Source organism: Aplidium turbinatum, chromosome 18 (assembly GCF_918807975.1).
Source record: "Aplidium turbinatum chromosome 18, kaAplTurb1.1, whole genome shotgun sequence".
In the NCBI taxonomy this organism is placed as follows: domain Eukaryota; kingdom Metazoa; phylum Chordata; class Ascidiacea; order Aplousobranchia; family Polyclinidae; genus Aplidium; species Aplidium turbinatum.
The window spans coordinates 20,013,177-20,032,788 of NC_137489.1; the positions used below are offsets into that span (position 1 = coordinate 20,013,177).

A 19,612-nucleotide genomic window follows, 5' to 3' on the forward strand; every position below is an offset into this window, starting at 1 on the left:
TAACGGTCTAGTTTTTTAATATTATATTAATGCAACCAAGCATGAAAGCTTTGTGCAAGTTTAAAGAGGTTGTGCAAAAAATGGTCTGCATTTCCAGAAATAACAGTCTAGCTAGAGTCTGATTTATTGTTGGTGTGTGAATGGGAAATAAAAACTTGCAATCAGGCTAACACGGAAATAGTTTCCGTGAATCAGCAAAGTTTCAAATTTCCTTGTTATTATTGAGTAAGTTGAGGCTCACCACGACGACAGAGGTGGATCACGTTAAAGTAGCAAACTTTTTGCTCGGAGTGACAGTCTTCCTCAGATCACCGGTTGAAGATTAGTACCCAGGGAAAGTTCCGAGAAGGGTGATGCATCAAGTGCTGCTTCCCTGCCAGAATGCATCTTTCATTGATTGAAGTTTCACAACATTTTTATGCGTTTCAGCTGTTTTACAATTCTCGATTCGTTTTAGTTGATTTTTTATAAGACCTGTTTTCCTGCATATGAACGGCACGATGAGCGACCACGAAGAGAAGGCTTACAACATCATTCCAGTCTCCCAGTTAGCGTTGAGACAAAGCGTTCCCATCAATGTGAGTAGCCTGTCTTACCGGCTGTACCTACAATGGGGATTGTTTATTCAGCGCAATGCCACCGTTTCGCTTCTATAGGCCGATGAAGTCATTATTTTGCACGTGAAAGCAATCTGTTGTAAACTAAACATGGGTTGTAGGTAAACAATGAAATCACTGGAAAAAGGACTGTGACGTAGAAGCGATGACTGGATTGTTTTACGCTTCCACGCTAATGCCGTCATTTTTTGAGTCACTTACCGCACTAAAGCTTCCGGTGCTCTCTGTTTATTGTGACGCGATGAGACACTTACACTGTACTACATCTATGACGTAATGCATAAAAACGACTCTGCGCTGGCACTAGCACCCCGCTTATGAATTTGCACTGAAAGATGTTTGAAGCTAGCATTTTCCTGGTGACCACTGGGGCTAATGGGAACACTTGAAAGTCTCCAGTGGTAATATTTATTTTTGTCGGAAGAGGGCAGTTTCTTTATAAGGCCCTAATTATGAACAAAGCACCTAGCAGCACTAGCACTTAAATAGAATTGTGATACATATTTTCACGTTGGATGCAGGGAAACGATCAGATTCGGGGATCTCCTCTACTGAAGACGAGTGAGCCTATCGCCTACTTGGATCCCAACACTCGAACGCTGCACGACCTGTTCCTGAGGGGTCTGAGATTGTCCGGTAACTAATCGATAGGAGATTTCTTTATTTGTGAGGCTTCCCTCAACAGCAGTCGATGTGGGCACCATTCCTATAGTTATTCCAGGGGAAGTTGCTTTTCGAACACACTTCATAGAAGAAGTATCATAACTGGTGAAACGAAAACATTAAAATCCTGTTGATTTTTGCCGCATCGGTGACTTTGGTTCAAAGACGTCTTGTGCTTGTTTATCAGAACCACGCTTGGCCCTCACTTGTTGAATTTCCATATTGCGAAACAATCCAGAGTTAAAAAGTTGCATAGAATAATTTAATGCTGAAATATTCCCACAATTTTATCTCTAACAGGAAACTAAAAAATTCTTATTCAAATGGAATCTAATGAAAGCCATGAACTATTTTATTCATTTGAATCAAACTGATCAGAAAAGCGTGCATACAAAATCGAAATGGTTCAGTTCATTTCATGATAAGCTCGTTCATTGTTCATCTCCATTGAGTCGCCTCGTAGCTTTTGCCAGTTTTCAAAAATTGTGCTGAAAAAAAATGTAAAAAAAGTGCGACGATGGTGTGCTCTTAAGCAATCGGGGTGTGCTCTTAAGCAATCGGGGTGTGCGCTTAAGCAATCGGGGTGTGCTCTTAAGCAATCGGGGTGTGCTCTTAAGCAATCGGGGTGTGCGCTTAAGCAATCGGGGTGTGCTCTTAAGCAATCGGGGTGTGCTCTTAAGCAATCGGGGTGTGCTCTTAAGCAATCGGGGTGTGCTCTTAAGCAATCGGGGTGTGCTCTTAAGCAATCGGGGTGTGCTCTTAAGCAATCGGGGTGTGCTCTTAAGCAATCGGGGTGTGCTCTTAAGCAATCGGGGTGTGCTCTTAAGCAATCGGGGTGTGCTCTTAAGCAATCGGGGTGTGCTCTTAAGCAATCGGGGTGTGCTCTTAAGCAATCGGGGTGTGCTCTTAAGCAATCGGGGTGTGCGCTTAAGCAATCGGGGTGTGCTCTTAAGCAATCGGGGTGTGCTCTTAAGCAATCGGGGTGTGCTCTTAAGCAATCGGGGTGTGCGCTTAAGCAATCGGGGTGTGCTCTTAAGCAATCGGGGTGTGCTCTTAAGCAATCGGGGTGTGCTCTTAAGCAATCGGGGTGTGCTCTTAAGCAATCGGGGTGTGCGCTTAAGCAATCGGGGTGTGCTCTTAAGCAATCGGGGTGTGCTCTTAAGCAATCGGGGTGTGCGCTTAAGCAATCGGGGTGTGCTCTTAAGCAATCGGGGTGTGCTCTTAAGCAATCGGGGTGTGCGCTTAAGCAATCGGGGTGTGCTCTTAAGCAATCGGGGTGTGCTCTTAAGCAATCGGGGTGTGCTTTTAAGCAATCGGGGTGTGCTCTTAAGCAATCGGGGTGTGCTCTTAAGCAATCGGGGTGTGCTCTTAAGCAATCGGGGTGTGCTCTTAAGCAATCGGGGTGTGCTCTTAAGCAATCGGGGTGTGCTCTTAAGCAATCGGGGTGTGCTCTTAAGCAATCGGGGTGTGCGCTTAAGCAATCGGGGTGTGCTCTTAAGCAATCGGGGTGTGCTCTTAAGCAATCGGGGTGTGCGCTTAAGCAATCGGGGTGTGCTCTTAAGCAATCGGGGTGTGCTCTTAAGCAATCGGGGTGTGCTTTTAAGCAATCGGGGTGTGCTCTTAAGCAATCGGGGTGTGCTCTTAAGCAATCGGGGTGTGCTCTTAAGCAATCGGGGTGTGCTCTTAAGCAATCGGGGTGTGCTCTTAAGCAATCGGGGTGTGCGCTTAAGCAATCGGGGTGTGCGCTTAAGCAATCGGGGTGTGCTCTTAAGCAATCGGGGTGTGCTCTTAAGCAATCGGGGTGTGCTCTTAAGCAATCGGGGTGTGCTCTTAAGCAATCGGGGTGTGCTCTTAAGCAATCGGGGTGTGCTTTTAAGCAATCGGGGTGTGCTCTTAAGCAATCGGGGTGTGCTCTTAAGCAATCGGGGTGTGCGCTTAAGCAATCGGGGTGTGCTCTTAAGCAATCGGGGTGTGCTCTTAAGCAATCGGGGTGTGCTCTTAAGCAATCGGGGTGTGCTCTTAAGCAATCGGGGTGTGCGCTTAAGCAATCGGGGTGTGCTCTTAAGCAATCGGGGTGTGCTCTTAAGCAATCGGGGTGTGCGCTTAAGCAATCGGGGTGTGCTCTTAAGCAATCGGGGTGTGCTCTTAAGCAATCGGGGTGTGCGCTTAAGCAATCGGGGTGTGCTCTTAAGCAATCGGGGTGTGCTCTTAAGCAATCGGGGTGTGCTTTTAAGCAATCGGGGTGTGCTCTTAAGCAATCGGGGTGTGCTCTTAAGCAATCGGGGTGTGCTCTTAAGCAATCGGGGTGTGCTCTTAAGCAATCGGGGTGTGCTCTTAAGCAATCGGGGTGTGCTCTTAAGCAATCGGGGTGTGCTCTTAAGCAATCGGGGTGTGCGCTTAAGCAATCGGGGTGTGCTCTTAAGCAATCGGGGTGTGCTCTTAAGCAATCGGGGTGTGCGCTTAAGCAATCGGGGTGTGCTCTTAAGCAATCGGGGTGTGCTCTTAAGCAATCGGGGTGTGCTTTTAAGCAATCGGGGTGTGCTCTTAAGCAATCGGGGTGTGCTCTTAAGCAATCGGGGTGTGCTCTTAAGCAATCGGGGTGTGCTCTTAAGCAATCGGGGTGTGCTCTTAAGCAATCGGGGTGTGCGCTTAAGCAATCGGGGTGTGCGCTTAAGCAATCGGGGTGTGCTCTTAAGCAATCGGGGTGTGCTCTTAAGCAATCGGGGTGTGCTCTTAAGCAATCGGGGTGTGCTCTTAAGCAATCGGGGTGTGCTCTTAAGCAATCGGGGTGTGCTTTTAAGCAACGCGTTTCTGGGCTGCTCTCCATTCAGCGGCATCTAGTGGATAGAATAATTCCCTGGCAACAATTGGAAACTTCACTCTGTCAATATCAGTACCAGGCTCTGCGTCAAAAGCTTCTACTATTAAGGTTTTGTCAGTCCGAGGATCAAGATTCAAAACCAAACGACTATTAACCAATAAAACTGTTTTGGTGTGCTACTTTACAAGCTGGTTTTGGTGTTTGTACTAAAATGCAAGTTTGAAATAATAGCAACAACAATGAAAGGCGACACATGCTGTTAAAAGCTATGTTGTTAACAAGCTGTTGACACTGCATATGCAAACTAAAAAGTCCTAACGACTTATTTTCCGTTCCAGATGGAGGTCCTTGCGTTGGTTGGAGGCCTGGACCCGAGAAACCCTTCCAGTGGATCACATATCAAGAGGTGAAACTTATTTTTTGTCATTGAGTATTTGCTGGTAGGTAACTACTGTAGACTGAACTTACAGGATGGTCCTGATGCAGCAGGTGTCGCAATTGCAGACCATAGAGCAATCCTTTCATCAATCAGCGTAAGATTACATAAAGTTGCTTTTTAGATTCAGTTATTTGTTCATAAACGGTTAATCCGCCCCGTTAACTCAGTGTTTATGCGCTCGACTCAAGACCAAGCGGCGCTGGTTCGGTTCTCGTAGTTTGCGCTTGAGCAGCGCATTTCAGAACTGCTTTTCATTCAGCTTCACCTAATGGATGGATGAATTCACAGACGACAACACTTCAACAATCGAAAACCTTCATTATGTCCATCTCGGTGACAGGGCCTGCGTCAGTGATTCAAAGATTTTATTAGTATGCACCATTGCCAAGATTAAGCTCTCAAAGAAGCTTTCACAGTCCGAGGATAAAGATGAATCAATCCTTTTCAAGGCCAAAGTATATTTTTTTGACACGTTCAGTCGTCGTTCAGAATTAGCATTGTCCCAGCAATATTTCCAGTAGTCCATTTGAAGATACAGTATTAAGTAGGCTACTTTAATGTCGTAGAGTTGTTATTTGATCTGAAAATGCATTACATCGTAAAGATGCCGAACAATTGTGAAGGAACTGGTTGAAAGGCAGCACAGGAAACGAGTCAATACTGAAAACTTAGAATGTGGTTTTTACTTATTGCAGACAGTGACACTGATTCGACCTATGAGACCTATAGGTTATGCAGTGTACCACGTGATATACTGTTTCCACTTATATATGCAAGTCACCACTGTGGCAACCGCATGAATTTTTTGTTTGCCTTCCTAGTTTACGCTTGGTATTACTTCAATACTTCATGGACAAGTCATCTTATCGATCTCTCGTCACTATACCGTTCAACATACTATTTCAACTCTTAACTCACTAGGTTTATATTTCTGTGGAGATATGAGTTGTTTGGTGTTATTCCTGCACGAATGATCTCATCAAACCTCTTGTACAAGGCGAATGTCCTTGAAATTCAACTGAACGTTCCAGGTTCTGGATCGTAGCCAGCACTTCGGATCCGGTCTAATGGCGGAAGGGGCGGAAGCAAATCCGTCCCAGTTTATCGGAATTTTCTCACAGAATCGAGTCGAGTGGAAAGTGGCTGAGCAGGCCTGCAACTCGTTCTCCATGGTGGTGATTCCTCTTTACGATACACTTGGACCGGAGTCGATCCATCACATCCTTCAACAATGTAAGTAATTATAAAGCCATACCACGTTCCGTGCAACTCCGGATTCTCCAATGTTCGAAGCAAATATGTGCCAAGCTGTTTCAGGCAATGAGGCGAGTTAAGGAAGTATGTGTATTATGTATGGATGTACTGTACTTTTTGACTCTTTGTCAACATGTAGTTTGTCAATCGTCTTAATCAAACTTTGTCCAGTCACAGTCACATTGAAAATATCAGGTCAAGTATTTGATTAACAATGAATTGTGTTTTCTATCGGTTTTATAATTTTGTTTTATTTTTTCCAGTGTGATATTGCTGAAAGACTGTGACATGTTTTTAAGAAAAGTGGGAAGTAGACTGAAAAAGGTTAAAAAGCAGTCAGTGCTTTAGACATACGTCATAATCGTAATACGTTTACAAAGCTGTCACGTTTTAGCAATCAATAATTTGTTATTCGTCATTTGAGTGATTTGTCGACCGGAAATTAGTTGTGTGGTTGCAAATATCTTCAGGTAATAGTTTGCTAGTCACGCCAGTTGCGTAGACTGGCACCTTGGGTATTTCTCTAGATGTGGTTGATATTTTCCAGGTGAGCTCCAATACATCGTCGTAGACAAAAACTCCAAAGCAAAAGCTCTTCTGGAAGAATGCAAATCTGGAACATGCCGTTTGAAGTTGTTGATTGTCATGGAAACGCCAAATGAAGACGTTGGGAAACTCGCGGAAGAGACTGGCGTGAAGCTCATGAAGTTTGAAAGTGTCGAAGAAGTTGGGAGAAATGACTTGAAAGAGTTTGTTGTAAGTGTTTGTTTTTGGAAGTTCGTCTTTTTATAGAAATTCAGTTGTGAGCGAATGACAACAACTTACATAAATTTTGTCTATCTGCTTGTTCGTGAGAGTCCGATGAAGTTGAGAGTTAGGACAATTGTCCCCCGGACAATTGCCCCCCCCCCCCCGGACAACTGCCCCCGGACAATTGCCCCCCGGACAACTTCCCCCCGGACAACTGCTCCCCGGACAATTGCCCCCGGACAATTCCATCAAAAAATGCAGTAAAGTTTTTTCTTAATTAGCGCTAATGGTTTGATTCTTATTTGCGACAGAAATATATATATAAACATCGCCACTAGAAATGTAAATTATGAGCGATTCCTCTTAAAAAGTCAAGTAGCCTACATTGCGATTTTTATAGTCTTCTACAATGGTTGCAATGCCAGCTCAGTGCCAGCTGAACAGTCTTGATAGCGTTTTTTGGGCGGTGGTGCAGGAAATCATGCAACCATTTGGTTGATTGTTATCGTTGTTAAAGCCTGCTCGCTGTTTAATGCGTCCATAAACTTCCAAACGTTTGGATGACATGCAGTAATGTTAGCTTGAAGGTGGATATGCTATCCTTCCAACGAATTGTTTATGCTGAGAAGGTCTTCCACTACTAGACCGAGAGCCTACGACAGAAGATTTCACCCCATAAGGTACAAAAGGTTTGACCCCTTGAAGTTACTGGGGTCAACCATGTCACTCACAAAAAGTATGGAAGATTGACCGCACCGGGTGGATCTGGACCCTAGAGCCCCCTAAAAAGCCCAAAAAGGGGGTTAATTTCACCCCATAAGGTACATGGACCAAACTTGGTGAAAACGAAGTTCTATGTCAGGACATCACAAAAATATCAAATCTAACAATATTTTCGAGTGGAAAGGTGATGTAAGACTCCTCCCAAAGTGACCCCCCAGGGGGTTAATTTCACCCCATAAGGTACATGGACCAAACTTGGTCAAAACGAAGTCTTATGTCAGGACATCACAAAAATATCAAATCTAACAATATTTTCGGGTGGAAAGGTGATGTAAGATGCCTTCAAAGTGACTTCCCTTAATGTGACCCCCTCGGAAGGTTTATTCCACCCCATAAGGTACATGGACCAAACTTGGTCAAAATGAAGTCTTATGTCAGGACATCACAAAAATATCAAATCTAACAATATTTTCGGGTGGAAAGGTGGTGTAAGATGACTTCAAAGTGACTTTCCTTAATGTGACCCCCTCGAAAGGTGAATTTCACCCCATAAAGTACATGGACCAAACTTGGTCAAAACGAAGTCTTATGTCAGGACATCACAAAAATATCAAATCTAACAATATTTTCGGGTGGAAAGGTGATGTAAGATGTCATCAAAGTGACCCCCAGAGGGTTTATTTCACCATAGAGTACATGGACCAAACGTGGTCAAAACGAAGTCTTCTAGGGCACCACAAAATATCAAATCTAACAATACTCTCAGTTGGAAAGGTGATAAAAGACCTACCCAAAAGTGAATCTCCTCCTATAGTTTAATTTACTTCATCCCTTTCTTGAACCAACCTAGGTGTAACGAAAGTGCCATGCCAGGACAGTACGAATGGATTAAATTTAAAAATATTTTTATATAGGTTTTGATGAAATACATTCACACGCTGTCCCATGATGCATGAAATGGAACTATAGCCTACTTTACAAAAAGTTTTTGTATAAATCATATTCAGTCAATCGAAAAAAGGCAACAGGACATGACAATACATGGCTTTGTAACACCAAAAACAGAAAGTACATAAGAAGCATATAGGCTACAGTAGCCAGAAAATTGATCCAAGATCTTGATACGACCACTAAATGTGGACTTAATCGAACAACTGACTATCCAAATCAAAACGTTTCGAAATGAATCATTTGGAACGTTAATTTAGGCAGTAATGAACATTTTCCAGCTGCTACAATAAATAACCCAATAAACCCAATGTAGTAAATTTTTGTTTAATGCCATTTGCTTCATGTCTCCAATCAGTTATTGTAACTGTTCATTCATAAACAGAGATTGTTCGTGTAAATGTAAACGGTCGTTTCTTTATTCTTCATTGTCACTGCTGTCGCTTTCACTTTCTTCATCTTATTCTTCAGATTCATACAATTCTCCTGTTATATACAGAGATAAAGCAAGCTGTCTGCGATGTACCAGCCCCAAGCAATGTGGTTATCCGCACGTCTGACACTGACTGTCTTGTAATTGGCCTAGGTTGCTATGGAACTTTTGATCCTTCATTAAAGATATGGATAGAAGCTGGCTTGCAAAGCAATAACACGCAGCGGTACATCAACATCAACCAGCTGCATAGGCCTACCGCACTTGGAGTGACGATTTGCAAGTGTTTACCTGCATATCATGCCTTTACAGATTCTGATTACACCTCGTCATTTAGCAGGAAAGGGAAAGTGCGGCCGCTGAAATTACTCCAAGGAAACCACGAAGCGCAGGCTGAACATTTTCCAGCTGCTACAATAAATAACCCAATAAACCCAATGTAGTAAATTTTTGTTTAATGCCATTTGTTCATGTCTCCAATCAGTTATTGTAACTGTTCATTCATAAACAGAAATTGTTTGTGTAAATGTAAACGGTCGTTTCTTTATTCTTCATTGTCACTGGTGTCGCTTTCACTTTCTTCATCTTATTCTTCAGATTCATACAATTCTCCTGTTATATACAGAGAAATAAAGACTGTACGAAACAATTGCTATTATGCACTACAGATATGCGTAACATACAATAGTAATTTTATTATCTTTTACAGACGTCTATTTTTCTTCGAATAATGCAACATTGCAACTTACTATTAACTGGAAAAAGTTCAACATTTATTTGTTATTTAGTGCACCCAGGCATTTTTCTCAAGATTGCAGAAACTATTGGTTATAGGTTCCTAAAACGAAACTTTACAGCCAGTTATTGGCTAATGTTTACAGTAAGAAAGTAAATGACAGATAGACCAGGAGAAAGTTTTATATTTATAAAGGGTAACCCAAGCGACATCCAATGTTGTTTACCTTCTTCTTGACTTTCCTGGATGAGATCAGATTCCACGCAGAGACATCTAAAGATGCTTTATACCTTTACCTTCAAACCACACCACTTTATAACAACCTCCTTCTTCTTTCCAGCCATAGCCTACTCTAGCAGCGACGTTGCTGCTTGTTCACTTCTAGTTGAAGATAACCACCATCTTGTGATGAGATGAGTGCGCCTTGTCTTCTGGAGAAGTACTCGTAAACAAAGTGGTAGAGTACTACTATCTACAGTAGCTTCTGGTATGCATGATATCCTTTCATTTTCTTTTTTGGGTTTGTAGCCGTCTAAAAACATTTGTAAACGGACTTCGTTGACATAATTAATTTTCTTGTTTTTGTACATGTTACACACAAAGTTCTCTATTGCGATGATAATGTCTTCACTAATTTCTTTGTCTTGTCCGAGTTGGCTAAAAGCTGCCTGCGCTTCGTGGTTTCCTTGGAGTAATTTCAGCGGCCGCACTTTCCCTTTCCTGCTAAATGACGAGGTGTAATCAGAATCTGTAAAGGCATGATATGCAGGTAAACACTTGCAAATCGTCACTCCAAGTGCGGTAGGCCTATGCAGCTGGTTGATGTTGATGTACCGCTGCGTGTTATTGCTTTGCAAGCCAGCTTCTATCCATATCTTTAATGAAGAATCAAAAGTTCCATAGCAACCTAAGCCAATTACAAGACAGTCAGTGTCAGACGTGCGGATAACCACATTGCTTGGGGCTGGTACATCGCAGACAGCTTGCTTTATCTCTGTATATAACAGGAGAATTGTATGAATCTGAAGAATAAGATGAAGAAAGTGAAAGCGACAGCAGTGACAATGAAGAATAAAGAAACGACCGTTTACATTTACACGAACAATCTCTGTTTATGAATGAACAGTTACAATAACTGATTGGAGACATGAAGCAAATGGCATTAAACAAAAATTTACTACATTGGGTTTATTGGGTTATTTATTGTAGCAGCTGGAAAATGTTCATTACTGCCTAAATTAACGTTCCAAATGATTCATTTCGAAACGTTTTGATTTGGATAGTCAGTTGTTCGATTAAGTCCACATTTAGTGGTCGTATCAAGATCTTGGATCAATTTTCTGGCTACTGTAGCCTATATGCTTCTTATGTACTTTCTGTTTTTGGTGTTACAAAGCCATGTATTGTCATGTCCTGTTGCCTTTTTTCGATTGACTGAATATGATTTATACAAAAACTTTTTGTAAAGTAGGCTATAGTTCCATTTCATGCATCATGGGACAGCGTGTGAATGTATTTCATCAAAACCTATATAAAAATATTTTTAAATTTAATCCATTCGTACTGTCCTGGCATAGCACTTTCGTTACACCTAGGTTGGTTCGAGAAAGGGATGAAGTAAATTAAACTATAGGAGGAGATTCACTTTTGGGTAGGTCTTTTATCACCTTTCCAACTGAGAGTATTGTTAGATTTGATATTTTGTGGTGCCCTAGAAGACTTCGTTTTGACCACGTTTGGTCCATGTACTCTATGGTGAAATAAACCCTCTGGGGGTCACTTTGATGACATCTTACATCACCTTTCCACCCGAAAATATTGTTAGATTTGATATTTTTGTGATGTCCTGACATAAGACTTCGTTTTGACCAAGTTTGGTCCATGTACTTTATGGGGTGAAATTCACCTTTCGAGGGGGTCACATTAAGGAAAGTCACTTTGAAGTCATCTTACACCACCTTTCCACCCGAAAATATTGTTAGATTTGATATTTTTGTGATGTCCTGACATAAGACTTCATTTTGACCAAGTTTGGTCCATGTACCTTATGGGGTGGAATAAACCTTCCGAGGGGGTCACATTAAGGGAAGTCACTTTGAAGGCACCTTACATCACCTTTCCACTCGAAAATATTGTTAGATTTGATATTTTTGTGATGTCCTGACATAAGACTTCGTTTTGACCAACTTTGGTCCATGTACCTTATGGGGTGAAATTAACCCCCTGGGGGGTCACTTTGGGGGGAGTCTTACATCACCTTTCCACTCGAAAATATTGTTAGATTTGATATTTTTGTGATGTCCTGACATAGAACTTCGTTTTCACCAAGTTTGGTCCATGTACCTTATGGGGTGAAATTAACCCCCTTTTTGGGCTTTTTAGGGGGCTCTAGGGTCCAGATCCACCCGGTGCGGTCAATCTTCCATACTTTTTGTGAGTGACATGGTTGACCCCAGTAACTTCAAGGGGTCAAACCTTTTGTACCTTATGGGGTGAAATCTTCTGTCGTAGGCTCCCAGACTATACACGATCATGCATGCTCCACATGCAGATCGGAAAACGGGGTGATCGTCTGTTGATGCGTAGCCTTCTTCCGTTGAAGACATCTTCAAAGTAATCTACGATCGAGTCAGCTTCTGTTAGCATAGTATCCTGAAGTGTTTCAAACGCACTAACTACGTCATTTGGTCGAATGAAAGCCAGAGCTGGAAGCATACGAATTTTCAGAGCAAAGTCAGCATCTGCCTGATATTGGTCTTGCAATCCTTCCGCCTGCCTTTCTTTTGTTCGGTGTAACGAGTAGCGATGTTGCCACCGAACATCTTCGAATAAACTATGAATAAACTTCTCCAAGTCATGCTTCAATTTTGTTATTCTTTTGGTATTCATTATCCGGGGGCAATTGTTCGGATACCGAAGTTGGGACACAGTGGAAAGGAAACGAAAATAGCAAAGCACCTGAATGAAGATCACGACACACAGATACAGAGTGAGCAGTGTTGAAACAACTTAGACGATGACGTATGTCCACTGCCCATATGACGTGGATTCACAATCAATCACAGGAATTTTATAAGGTTTTCAATACTTTTAAACTTAAGTCATCGGGCTGTTTATAGCCTAAACATATTTTCCATTTGATCGATTCTGTGAAAACTCAAACGGGATAAATGCAACTGAACATCAGTAAAACAATCTCGAGGTGCCGCGGAAACAACGAATTGGTTCCTTTGCGCCGACTGATTGTTATCATCGTGAAGTGCTGTGGAAAGGGTTCCGCAGAATATTTGCTCAGAGTGAAATGGAATTTCTGTAAGGGGAAGCAACACTTTTTTTCCCAGATGTGGCATAATGCACTGGAAATTTTAAAAAATATTTCTTTTTGTATTATCTCTTGATATAAAAACACCTATGAGCAAACGATGCAATCGCATCAATGCATTGTTATGACATCAACTGCGGATGAAACTCATCTTGACGTGTTTTACTTTTCAGCCTCCGAAACCGGAAGATTTACACACGATATGTTACACCAGCGGGACAACTGGTCTTCCTAAGGGGGTCATGCTTACACACGGCAACATAATAGCGAACCACGCGGGCGTTATGGGCATGGGAGAGAAGGTGAGCAATGTTTAAAAAGTTTCACTCAATAAGAGATGATGACGTCACAATCTTGGCTCGTCTTTTGTGCGTGCCAAACCATAGTTCATTACAAGTACCTGCCCACACCAACTTATTTGAATTAAGATAATAAATTACATAGCGCAAACCTACATTTGATTCTGCTTAAAACTAAACAGATAATATCACACGTAAGTTTTATGTAACCTTCTTGACTTCTTCATCACGTTATATCTCACTTCTGCCATGACAACTATCTACTACGTCACTGTGCAATGAACCATGACTTGATCTCATTGAGGACTGACAGATCTAGTAACTGCAATTTAAGAAAATCAAGATATTTGAAATAGATTGATGTTTCTGTGGTCTACCGTACAAGTGTACATTGAGCCAGTGTATTTCCTACCACTAGAAGCGGCATGCAGATTGATATCATCTCACTGTTTACGTTCCAGACCTTTATCGACTTCAGCAACAAGGACGTTTACATCTCATATCTTCCTCTCGCCCACGTGTTCGAGCGCCTCATGGCGATTGCTATTTATTATGTTGGTGCAAGGTAGGTGGCGTGCTTTGTTATGCAGATTGCAGAGTTTATACGGTACCAAAGAGGCAACCAGTCTCACCAGCAAGTGTAGACAGAGATGATTGTCATGCGTGGTGTGCTGTGATGACCATACGCTGCCTTATTCCCTTTTTGTAGTTTGTTGTTCATTCATCTTGATATAAAGTATCAATAAACTTAATTCCATAATTACGAAATTTTCTGCGTTGTTTTAACAAAAAAACTTCCCTTTCCCGCTACTGACTACATGGGTCATGGCCTGCAGGTGGGTCTCCACTCCCACAACTAAGCCACGGCCTGCAGGTTTGCCTCCCCTTCCATGACTGGGCCATGCCTACCGGTGGGCTTCCCCTTCCACGACGGCAATGGCCTATAAGTGGACCTCCCTTTCCACAAACTGGGCCAATTGGCTACCAGCATACCTTCCCTCCCACGACTGGATCATAGCCTACAGGGGGATTTCCCCTCCCACGACTGGGCCATTGCATAATAAGCTTCACGTGATGATTTCATTCAAGATCGTTGTCAGAGTCAACACCACGTTTTAGTTCATGCGTGTGCAGTAAATTGACAACTTCATCAAACGATTTAACCCAGTGACCCAGTCGTAGACATCCACTATCCAGGCCCTTGTACAACTCCACCCGGACGCGGCAACTAATCTTTGATTGTTGTTGCAGCGTCGGCTTCTTTCAAGGTGACGTCAAGCTTCTACTTGATGACGTGGGCGTCCTAAAACCTACAGTGTTTGCGATGGTACCTCGGCTCATCAACAGAGTCTACGATACGGTGAGTGCTTCCATGGTCTAGCAGTTGTGGGGCTGTTTGCTGTGCCTGGCGGTTTGCGTCTGCAAGACGAGTTAGCTGCCAGTGGATTCATAAACCCATACGTTATCAATTCGCCTGTGTGTCAGGCAATGTGGTATACGATGTAGCAAAGACATCTACACTGCTTGCTATTTTAATGCATTTCCATCACATCAATTTTGTTTTAGTCGCAAAAGTTTGTAGTTTTATTTGCACGAGTATTATACTTCAACACAAAAACTAAAACTTTTCATGTTAGAATTCTCCTATTTCCTGTGACGTATTTTGGCCAGTTGACTTGCGGAGGGGGGGGGTCGGTGCGACACTATCACTTTCAGCTCGTGTAACTCAAAAACTACGCAAAATAGATCAATCAAATTTTCACATGATGCTGATAATTTATCTGACAACATAGCATCGAAAATCTTTTGCAATTTGTTCAACAGCGTAACTTGAAAAATCAAATAATTTGATGGTTGGTCATATTTTTTTATTTGACTTGAGAAATCGTTTCTTAATTACTTTATAATTGAGTGTGACGGGATAATTCCATTGTGTTGGATTTTAATCTCTTACGCGTGGACGTCGTCCACGCTTCAATGAAATTGTAATTGGCGTCTGACTTGCGTTTGCTTGTTGTTTTGCCCGAGGCATTGCAAAAATCTTTCGCTTTGTCTCAACATTTGCAGAGAATGAGACAAAATCACGGCAAAATAAACTGTTTCAAGTCATTTTTGAGCCATATGTTATAGTCTACACATTTTCAAATGTACTGTCATCGCTTGATATTAAAACTAAATCAAGCAATGAGCTTTAGTAAACATTTTATTTGTAACAATTGTGTTCAGTTCAGTTTTCTTTTCACACTCATACTGTCCAATTTGGTTATACATGATCAAGAAACACTTTGCAGTTTACAGCACATCCCAGGGAGCTATTTATTTGTTTTTAACATTGTTTCAACGTCTAGAGACGTTGAATTGATGTAAAAGTATCTGATTTGCTTTCTAGCTAGCGGTTGATACAGAAAAGAAAGGTAGCCTATTGGTGTCACATGGTGTTTGAACCACAACCTATCCAAAGGTAGTTACTTGCTTCGATAGGAGCTCGTTCCAACTTGGACCTTCATGCACTTCAAAAACAAAAAGTGTCTAGAACTCCTGACTGATAAACTATGTCACGATGCATTACAAAACTGATTTGTTTCCATACCTACCAACAATGATCATTTTGAATGAAATAATTTTGCAACAATTTTGATAAAGTGAAGTGATAATAATCGTTTAGTCAAATCGTATTGGTAGGCTATAGAAAAGGTCGTTTGTACATTGCCAAAAGGAACTCCCGTTCTGCGTGACAAACTCAAAGTCGTGGCATAACGATAGGAAAAATAAATACATTTAGCAAGATATCAAATCTTGCAAAAAAAATCTTTTTTAGGCTGATTGTTATTATCATACAAAAAAATCACTAAAATTTTGACTTTTTTCTTCGGCAAAATTGAAGGTTTTTGATATTTTGAAAATGCACGTTTATGTCTAAGCGATTGGCATGGCTTTTTTATGTTGTCAACTAGATTTGCAAGATAAGGTTTTCTACATGTTTTTCTAATTTGTTGGACATGCATTTTGTGTCAAGCTATTTCTTACGCATTAGAAGATTTCTTTCTCTTCAAATTTTGAAATAACTTTTTAGATGCAGTTTACGGTTGACGGCATTACTGCAAAAGCCATCTTTTGTAATAGTCCGGCAGCCCGTGACGTTTTTGTAACATCATAAGGTACAAAAGGTTTGAGTGTTTTATCAACCTTGCCCCACTGTGGGATGTTCAGAAACCCACATCCGAGGTTTCACTGCTGGGGCGTTTGGGGGCTACGGCCCGGTGAAAAACCCATTTTGGGGGTCAAAAAAACATCATAAGGTACAAGAACAAAACCTACGCCAGAGTTTATGCCTTCACTTGTAGACTTTGGAACAAGTCGATCTGGGTGCCCCAGGTGGGGCATTCCCGAATTAGGGGCCCCCAAAGTTGGGGCAAAATACGTAAAAATAACATCATAAGGTACAAAGATGGAACTTCTTTCATCAGTTAGGGCATGTTCCACTGAGTTCGAAACAACTTTTCTTATGGCCCCAAGGTGGGGCTTAACTTCATTTTAGGGGTATAACCCCTAAAATTCACAAAATTAACATCATAAGGTACATGGATAAAACCAAGTGTAGGTGATAGTACCTCACTTACGGACTTCAGAACATTAAAATTTGGTCGCCCCAGGTGGGGCATTCCCGAATAAGGAGCCCCAACGCTGGGACAAAATACGTAAAAATAACATCATAAGGTACAAAGATGGAACTTCTTTCATCAGTTGGGGCATGTTCCACTGAGTACGAAACAACTTTTCTTATGGCCCCAAGGTGGGGCTTAACCTCATTTTGGGGGTATAACCCCTAAAATTCACAAAATTAACATCATAAGGTACATGGATGAAACCAAGTGTAGGACAGGTGATAGTACCTCACTTACGGATTTCAGAACATTAAAATTTGTTCGCCCCAGGTGGGGCATTCCCGAATAAGGAGCCCCAACGCTGGGACAAAATACGTAAAAATAACATCATAAGGTAGGCTACAAAAATGGAACTTTTATCATCAGTTGGGACGCGTTCTACCGAGTTCGAAAAAACTTTTCTTGTGGCTCCAAGGTGGGGCTTAACCTCATTTTAGGATATACAACCCCAAATTCAAGGTTGTAGCCTATTTGGATGGAACCAAGTGTTTGCAAAACGTCAAAAGTTTTTTTGCTTCACCTGAGGATTTTTCCTAGCACAAAGACTGATACCGGGTGCGAAAGTCATAATTCCTTAAGCAACTATAATTTAATATTTCACCGGTTGAAGACTGTAGTGTACAGTAGCATACGTACATGTGGTAGCAAGAGTACCTGTGTGTTACATACGATCTGGCTATTGCAAAACATTCCCTCATCATTCAAGAGCAAGAAAGTCTAAAATGTGACCGCTTGTTCATATTACTGGGTGGTTTCCACATTTCCATGGCGTTCTTTAAAGCTATGGGTACTTGGATGGTTCAGGTGGTCCATACATCCTAACAGAAGCTGGTATTCTCTGCCGAAGGATCCCTTAACGGATTTCTGCTTGGTACTCATTACAATAGGTGCAAACGAATACACGTTCTTTTCGGAACAGCATTAGAAATCTTGCATTTTAATCAATTCTTGTTACAATGCCCTGCTCCTGAAAATCTGGACGAAGAACTACGTCGTTTATGTATTCGTCCATCCCAGTCAACGATTGGCTTTTTGGTTGACGATCTTAAAGACTTTTTGAGTTCCTACCAAGAATTTTCAAGAAAAACCGAAACAGGAGAAAATGGCAAGACTGCCCAGTACTGGTATGGATACTTAAAACTTGTCAAGACGTACCTACTCTTTGCTCGGAGTATTCATTCTGCAAATCATCAGTTGTTTGTGCACTGCATAGGAGAGATGTCAAGCGTGTTCTTCATTTTCAACCAACCAAATTATGCAAGATGGATTTTGCGACTGCAGGATAACATGCTAAAAATGAAAGAAACTCACCCTGAAATAAGTGATCTGTTTGAACAAGGCATCTTGTCCGTAAAAAGAACTCAAATAAACTTCTGCGGATGTGCTCTTGATCAAACTTTGGAGCAAATAATCAATGCAGAATCTGCCAATCGACTCACTGGGATTTCGTCTTTCACCAATTCAATTGGTGCCAGACAGAGATGGGCACTTACCCACTTTATGTGCCGATCGATCCTTTACAACTTCTATGAAGATCTGGGGATGACATCAGCAGAGGAAGCATCATTTGACCTTCGTCCTTCAAGCACCGATAGAGACCGCAAACATTTGGATAAACTAATGCAAAAAAATAAGCAGTACAGTTAATCCATTTAATGCAAGTTTCGATGTATCATTTCTATTCAATTTTAGCACAGGAAAAGCAGTCGCTTCTGCCACTTCAAATTTTCTTTTGAATGTTTTTCAAAAAGGAACTGAGGATAGAAACAAATTTATAAGTCAATGTCACCAGGACACTAGCACCTTCAACAAGCCAACACGTAGAAACAAAATCTGCAACTTTGCTTCTAAAACTGCCGTTGTGAAAAGCATAACCCGCGAAGGCAAATTTTCTAAGTTGAGAATGGAACGCAATTTGATGGAAAGGCTTCTATGTTCAGCAGTAGATCACAAGGTAGACGTGGAATTGATGCTGTCTTACCCCCTCACACCAGTACCACTGTATTTGTGCCATATGGATGCAACGATGAAATCAACCCAAAAGTTAATGCTTTTGAAGGCTCTTGAAATCGATAGTATGTTTCTTCTTCACACTCTTGGAGATTTGCCGATGACGTTCGGAGGTGTTGCAAAGACGACTTTGAAGAAATTGTGCAGACACAGTGGGAAAACAATACACGTTGTTTTCGATAGAACTGTATCGCCTGTCCATGAAACTGTATCGATAGAACTCTATCGCCGTTGTTTTCGATAGAACTGTATCGAACTGTCCATGAAAGATGCCGAGCGAGATCGCCGAGCAATTCATGGCTTCCGCGATCAGCAATACGTCATCGAAGGAGAGGCCATAAAACAACCTGTTAATTTTGCAGCCGCATGAGGAATGACAACTTCAGGCAAGCATTGGTGCATTTTCTTGTTAATTCTTGAAAATCAGATGAGTATTCCAGCTTTCTCGACTTAAGGTTCTTTTATGCTACACTTGATGAAAAATGTTATGTTTATCGAAAAGATGGCGAAAAAATGTTGTGTGGTGAAGAGGAGTCCTTTTTATTCTACCACGAAGAAGCAGATACGCGCCTAATGTATACCACATTGTCACCGCATGCCAAGATGTGAAAAATGTGGTAGTCCGCTCTAATGACACGAATGTTCTGATTATATTGTTGGGAAATTTGTCGTTTGTACAAAAAGACGTAACATATGGATGGAAGGTGGTGTAAAGGCAAACACCACTCTGAGATATATTGATGTATCAAAGCTTGGCAGTACTTTATCTCCAGACATGCTTTGGTCGCTTCCCGGTTTTCATTGCTTTACAGGCTGTGATCATACAGCTGCTTTTTCGGGTAAAGGGAAGGCTCGACCCCTTAATATATTGGAGAAAAATGTGCATGCTCAACATGCCTTTGCTTCTTTGGGGTATTCGAAAAATCTTGATG

The 19,612-nt window shown here is 41.6% G+C and overlaps 1 protein-coding gene across 2 annotated transcripts in view; it reads left to right on the forward strand.

Moving 5' to 3' along the window:
• Nucleotides 1-437: 437 nt before the first annotated feature.
• The window catches only part of LOC145787088 (long-chain-fatty-acid--CoA ligase 1-like), a 33,206-nt gene continuing 14,031 nt past the window's right edge, over nucleotides 438-19,612 (forward strand). The window contains exons 1-8 of one of the 2 annotated variants that reach the window (XM_082598804.1): nucleotides 438-578; nucleotides 1,139-1,253; nucleotides 4,440-4,507; nucleotides 5,572-5,773; nucleotides 6,342-6,550; nucleotides 12,880-13,008; nucleotides 13,467-13,570; nucleotides 14,257-14,365. In XM_082598804.1, the coding sequence (XP_082454930.1) occupies nucleotides 489-578; nucleotides 1,139-1,253; nucleotides 4,440-4,507; nucleotides 5,572-5,773; nucleotides 6,342-6,550; nucleotides 12,880-13,008; nucleotides 13,467-13,570; nucleotides 14,257-14,365 (1,026 nt within the window). In that variant the 5' untranslated portion in view covers nucleotides 438-488. The remainder of the gene's footprint in view (nucleotides 579-1,138; nucleotides 1,254-4,439; nucleotides 4,508-5,571; nucleotides 5,774-6,341; nucleotides 6,551-12,879; nucleotides 13,009-13,466; nucleotides 13,571-14,256; nucleotides 14,366-19,612) is intronic. The other variant, XM_082598805.1, reaches the window with a different exon arrangement.